Genomic DNA, 6,416 nt, shown 5'->3' on the forward strand with positions numbered 1-6,416 from the left:
CCGCGCCGCCCCTGCCTGGAGACGTCCGCGAGGGAGGAGAGCCACCCTGCTTCGTGCCGCCACCTCCTCAGGCCGGATCTCACGGGCCGCTTGTAGGGGAGCATCACCGCTACAGGGGAGCGTCGGATCCCGCCGCCTCCTCAAGAGCGCCGCTGCAGGGGGCGCGCGAGCTCTGCCGTGGGGGGCCACGCGAGCTCCACCACGGAGCGCGCGCTGCAGGGGCCGCATGAGAGGGAGGGAGAGGGGCGCCGTTGTTTGCGGCGGGAGAGAGTGGAGGGAGGGCCGGAGGGAGAGAGAGTGGAGGAGGGAGAGATCGACGGCGCGTGAGGGAGAGCGACGGCGCGTGAAGGAGAGAGGGCGCCGCATCTGAGAGGTAGGGGCTGGCCGGGCCAGCTGAGGCTCTTAGCAGGGCGGCTGCCCGGGCCGCCAGTGGGCCTCCGGTTCTGTAGCAGGCCGTGCCGTGCCGGCCCATGTGTCTGGGGTAAGGCTCAGGCACGGCCTGCTCCTCCGGGCCGGGCAGTGCTTGAGCCGGGCAAAAAAACGGGCCTTAGGACCGGGCCGACGGGCTCGGGCTGCATAGCCATATATATAGACACGAAAAGCGCTGCAATTTACACTCCTCCCAGCACGCGCATAACGGCATAAGTACGTGGGCAGTGGGCAGTGGCCGCCCCAGTCACCGGCCCACCGCAAGCAGCAGCAGGCAGCACACTCGCAACGGTAACGCAAGCAACTAAGCGAGAGCCGACGCGTAGAGGTGAGGGGCGTAGCGCCGGCGCCGAAGCAGTAGATTGTTTCGTCTGATATGCCGCGCAAGCGACAGAAGCGGGGGTGGGAGGGCGGAGACGGAGGCCGCGACGGCGACGATGACAGGGAGGAAGGCAGCGTACCTGGCAGCGGAGGAGGCTCACCGCCGCAGCCGGCCGCTTCCTCCTCCGCGCAGGCGCTGAAGCGGCTGTACCGCTTGCCGTCCGACCTGTGAGTATCGTTGACTTTCATGCTTCGATCTTGACACAAACACTTGCAGTATTTGTTCTTTTCCCCGCGTTTGGTTCCCCAAATGAAAAGCTAATTCGCTGCTGCCGGAGTGCCGGAAATGTAATTTGCAGTGGGATTAGGGGCTGTAGTTGCAGTTGCAGCCATCACCAGGGACAGGGGCTCCCCACTGGCTGTGCCTGTGTGCAAGCGGTCAAGACAAGAATCAACGCTGCTATTAGCCGGGTAATGTAAAAAAAAACTGATATATATAGGTTTATTTATTGAGTTTTTCTTTTATGTCACAGTAGAATGTTTGTTCAAGTGGTGTTTTGTAATTTAGCATGTCAATCATCCAAAATGTCAAAGGATTGGGGACAGGGTCTCAAGTTTTCGGTTGAATACTGATGATGATAATAATGCCCCCACTAATTGACAGCCATCTTTGTTTCATTTCATTTGGTATCATCCATCTTTCTATTGTATTGTAAAGTAAATTAGTATTCACATATCTATGTAAATAGATAATGAACATAACTGTGTTAGCAATACTGACCCCCTTTTTTTTCCCTGTTCCTCTTTCATTTAGTAGTTTATGGATTTCATTTCGTATCATCCATCTTTCTATTGCATTGTAAAGTAAATTAGTATTCACATATCTATATTAATATAGATAATGAACATAACTGTGTCAGCAATACTGACCCCCTTCTTTTTTTCCTGTTCCTCCTTCATTTAATAGTTTATGGAAGAGGTTACACAAGTACTTACAAGCCCCTGGAACCTTTCTCCTAATCCACAGTAAGTTTTGCGTTCCAAGTTTTTGCAGCCTGCATGGTTACATTCATGATCTGCTTCTGCATCTCACTTGCAATGTCTACGCAGAGAGAGAATTGAACAGAACCTGCCTCCAACCTACAAACTCACCTTCGTGAATTCCATGAGCGACAAAATTTTTACAAAGAGGGAGGTCCGGGCAGCGGGTGGGGGTCACCTCATGATAAAATTGGCTGTAAGCAATCAGCAAGGTAGCAACTTTCCCCAGCTTCTCTCGGCCAATGTCAAGGTTTTGGTTCTGGATGGTGACTTCAATGCGGACAATCGTGAGTGCTGGACATCCGAGGAGTTTGAACACCATATAATGATCCCACGGGACAAAATTGGGGCGGTGCTTACAGGGAAGCTGAAATTGAAACTGAAAAATGGTGAGGCCTACCTCGAAAACATTATTTTTGTTGATAACTCCAAGTTCACAAGGAGTGGCAAGTTTAGGCTTGGGGTAATGCTTATTGATAATCATGGTGAAAGAGTTCAAGAAGCTATAACTGAACCTTTCACAGTGAAGGACCGCCGAGGGGAAGGTAATGCTGAAATTGAGTTTGGACTATTTTACCTTCAGTTTTGTGCTATTGGAAGTCAAAACATTTACTGATTAGTTTAAACATTTCTTATATCTGTAGGATACAAAAAATGTGATATTCCAACACTGGATGATGATGTATGGCGCCTGGACAAGATTGCAAAAAAGGGTCCCTTCTGTAAGTCATTGGAACAGAGAGGCATTACTTTGGTGAAGCACTTCCTGAGGCTGTATTATATGGATGAGAAAACACTGCGCAATGTAAGAGTAAAATTATGTTTGTATCTTTTTTCTTGGTCAGATCTTGAATTCTTGATGATCATTGTCACCTTCTTGCTTCTAGATTCTCAGCAGTGCCTCAGATGCATTCTGGAAAAAGATGGTTAATCATGCTAAGAAGTGTGATCCTGGCACAGCCCTTTACTCTCACTTTATGGAAGACAAGAAAATTAGGCTGTACTTCACTTGTGTGGGTCAGATTGTAGGAGCAACAATAGCTGACCAGTATCATGTTTATGATGATCTTGATACAATTTGGAAGGTATTTTTCTGATGCTCACAGCTATATCAACTACCAAAAGAAATGGGAAGTTGGGGATAAGAAATTTTGCTTTATCTATATGTGAAGAAAACAATATTGGAAACTTTGAAAGAAATGTGTTAATATCTTTGTTTATACCATTTCAGGACCAAGTGAAAAAGTGGAGTAAGGATGCATATGAATGTATGGACTATCATCAACATGATTATGAAATGTATAATGGACAACCAAGAGCAATTAACTCCACTACTCTCCAGGGATCAATCATGTCACCAACTAAGCCTACTGGTCAAGATCTATTACACTCTATATTTTTTATTTGTGCGGAGATGGCTTATTGATTTATTGTAAAGTAGGGATCTTTATTGTCCTTCCAGGTCAAATTATTCATGAAACTGATGAACAAGATACTTCAGAGGTAAACCGAGTTTTTGGTGTATGCTCCCAGCAGTTTCCACTCCAGAGGATTGGGTCCAGGAGAGTAAGGGCGTTACCTTGTGCACAAGAAAACAATGAAACTGTAAGTAATATCCCTATTATTTTGTACTGCATTAAATCGTAGAAAATTTCTTATACCTGGACTGAAATAGACATGGCCACAATTCAGAATAAACAAATGTTTGATAGTTCCTTTAATTATATTTTAAATGCATTTAGAAACCAACAAATGCTTTGCAATCATTCTGATTTCCTTTTTTAAGCATTATTTGAAACATTTAATACAATCAATATGCACTCTTTTTAGGATCTAAATTTCTGGTTGCTCCTATTGGATCCATCTCTCTGAAATCACTGACTGAAACACACTTTCACAGGGTGCATCTTTTGGCATTGCCGGGCAGCTGGATTCTGATGATGAAATCCAGCATGAAACTTCAGACCTAAATTGTATTACAGGTTCAGTGACACTCGAACCAGCTGGTGCAGCAAATGAAATAGGACCAATAGCCCTACTCAATTAATTGCATGCTATCATTCTTTTTTTTCACTAAAGAAAAAAGTGGAAAGCAGTACACTAAATAGTGTCCCTTTTGCAGATTATCCAGTTTGCTGTACAGAGCAGGGGGGACCTTCTCAGTGCCCATTTCCTCCCTCTCTAACCGTTCCAGCTGATTGTCCTGGTTTCTCATTGCAACATAGCTTCAGCGAGAGTGACCTCCACGAGATAATGAAGATGTTGGAGCCAGATGAGCCACACGAAGAACTGCTCATCAATAAGATCTCTCAGTTTTCCGCTGCCAATTTGAGCGACATGCCAGCTGATGTTCGCTGCTTCATGGTGAAGCTGCTCTCCTTCCCCAGGTGGATAAAATTGGCTGCTCCTGTGAAGTGGATGGCTATAATGTCTTCATCTAAGAAAATAAGGGCTGCAAAGGGCAAGGCTCATGCTTGAGCAAAAGATTGATGATATTTTGTCCTTTGTATATGGAGACTGAATTGTTTCAATTTTTAATCTGTATTAATATGTGGTACTATATGTATAGTGTTAACTTCATATGCGTGATGTACTCATTTGGTGAGATTGGCATGTACCATAAACCGTACCACATTGTGCGTTATGGAACTAAGTAGTTTGGAGGAGCTCTTGTGCTTAGTTGTATTAATCGTGTCAGTGAGGAAGTTGTAATGCGTGGTGGTGTTGGGGTTTAACACCCCAAGTTGTATTAATGTTGCGGCAAAGCATTTGTCACCCTTAAAAAAATTGTAATGCTATTAGTAGCTCCAAACTGTCTATAGAGAAATGAAAAAAAAATGTAAAAGAATTGATTTATTGCATATTCCTGCTTCAAGTTCAATGTTTCTCAAATGATTTCATGTAGAGTTCAGAACTGGGGATTGAACTGAAAGTAGTGACATTCATTCAAGCGTAGAGACATACTGCATGCACGGTAGAAACTGAAGATCATCTGAGCTGTAGAAAAAGGAACTCCAAAATTGGCAGCAACTAACACGAGAGGCACTCTGTTCTCTCCGCTCTCTGCTTCTGATCAGACAGCTTCATGCAAAAGACAGTTACCCGGTATATCCATCAGGTAAACCACTCAAGTCTCTCTTGAAACTCTCTGACTTGCAGTGCATATACGAAATATGAAATGCTCCAATGTATCAGTACTCAGTAGCAGATCCGACGGGAGATCTTCATCTACAAAAGCAGCACCATATTTTGGCCATCATTCATGTAATTCTTTATCTATTTCTGATACCCTAATCTGAATGACACTATCTAGGATTCACCATCTGACAACCAGCGTCTACCTGGATTCTAATTCTGCGTGCTACAGCTTCTGCAACCAGCGTCACAGATACAGAGACAAGCATCCCTGGGAATGGATCGTGACACGCCTTTTAAGTTTGAACAGAACTGATAGTTTTAAAAAATAGAACTGATATTATATGTAAGGCATAACAAAAGCAATGGTTTTGGGGGCCTTAAAAAAGGAAGCGTCACTAGCATTTTGCTATGACAAAAAGACCGGCAAGACAAACTCTAGTTCCCACCACCAAAACATACCCAGCATAGAGAGACAAGATGGCAGAGGGAGGAAGAGACCACACCCTCCACGGAATTTGAACAACCATACACAGGCATATATACCGAGCTGTGGAGAAACAATTTTCAGAGGCTGGTCAGAGACGGCAGTCACGAAGATGCGCGAGGAGTTGCCGCCAGTGTAATAGGAAATGCAGCGCGAAGTTCCTGTTTGCAAAAGAGAAGTTCTACAGCGTCTGAACAGAGACAGAAAAAGGTCAAAAGAAAGAGACTTGATAAATGATAATCATCGTCCTATATTTTTGCACAGAAGCTGCAAGGATGACAGCACGAAAATACAGCGAAAAGACTCTGCCTTTCCACGATATCACCCATACATCTTCTCGGATTTTTCCTTGCCTCTATCACCAGGGATTCTAAAAGTTTTTGTGTTATTCGGGTGTTCATAGTTCACAATTAGCTAGTACTTCCTCTGTCATAAAACAATGCAATTCAAGTTAAACAATTCTAAATTTGATTAAATATATAAAAGAAGCACTAAATTTTTGATACTGATAGTCATAAATATTACTAATATCTTTTATAAACTTAGTAAAGTTTAATTTTTTTACTAAATGAAAACAAAAAATTGTATCATTTCGGACAAAGTAGTATATATGACTATAAGATAAATCAACGCGTCGTGTGACAATAAACCTTTATAAACCCAGGTCTTTGGTCTTTAGTCTTGGGCCCATTCCTCTCATCTTCACGCGTCGAGACCGGAGGGCGCAGGATAAGATAAATCTCTGCGCTTCAATCGTTTACTAATGCTGGTCATTTCACAGTCATCGTCGTCGTGGCCTCCTTTTGCTACAGCCTAAGTGGGAAGTTATCTTTTTTTTTTTTTTTTTTTTTGGCCATTGAGGAGCTCAAATATATATAGACGGGTTAACAGGTTGTGTCCCCTATATAGTTGTCTTCGTGTCTTTCTTTCCAACCTCCACATTTCTAAATCCTTATTCGGAGCATGTGCGTCGGAAAGAGGAAGCGACGCACACACACACACA

At 43.9% G+C, this 6,416-nt stretch overlaps 1 protein-coding gene across 1 annotated transcript; it reads left to right on the top strand.

Moving 5' to 3' along the window:
* The first annotated feature begins 685 nt into the window (after positions 1-685).
* LOC136508926 (calmodulin-binding protein 60 E-like) lies at positions 686-5,409 on the top strand. The gene is made up of 10 exons (XM_066503702.1): positions 686-978; positions 1,110-1,221; positions 1,718-1,776; positions 1,861-2,336; positions 2,436-2,596; positions 2,679-2,876; positions 3,023-3,164; positions 3,254-3,396; positions 3,692-3,773; positions 3,914-5,409. Exons 1-10 carry the CDS (start codon positions 806-808, stop codon positions 4,267-4,269), a joined length of 1,902 nt encoding a protein of 633 aa, XP_066359799.1. The 5' UTR covers positions 686-805; the 3' UTR covers positions 4,270-5,409.
* Positions 5,410-6,416: the final 1,007 nt, after the last annotated feature.

The sequence above is a fragment of the Miscanthus floridulus genome, chromosome 15 (genome assembly GCF_019320115.1).
Source record: "Miscanthus floridulus cultivar M001 chromosome 15, ASM1932011v1, whole genome shotgun sequence".
NCBI lineage: Eukaryota > Viridiplantae > Streptophyta > Magnoliopsida > Poales > Poaceae > Miscanthus > Miscanthus floridulus.

Excerpts from the sequence above, each read along its gene's own strand:
- LOC136508926 (XM_066503702.1), top strand. The coding sequence starts at position 806 with ATGCCGCGCAAGCGACAGAAGCGGGGGTGGGAGGGCGGAGACGGAGGC. Across the intron at positions 2,337-2,435 it reads GAAGGACCGCCGAGGGGAAG|GATACAAAAAATGTGATATT; the intron begins GTAATGCTGAAA and ends TTATATCTGTAG. Across the intron at positions 2,597-2,678 it reads ATGAGAAAACACTGCGCAAT|ATTCTCAGCAGTGCCTCAGA; the intron begins GTAAGAGTAAAA and ends TCTTGCTTCTAG.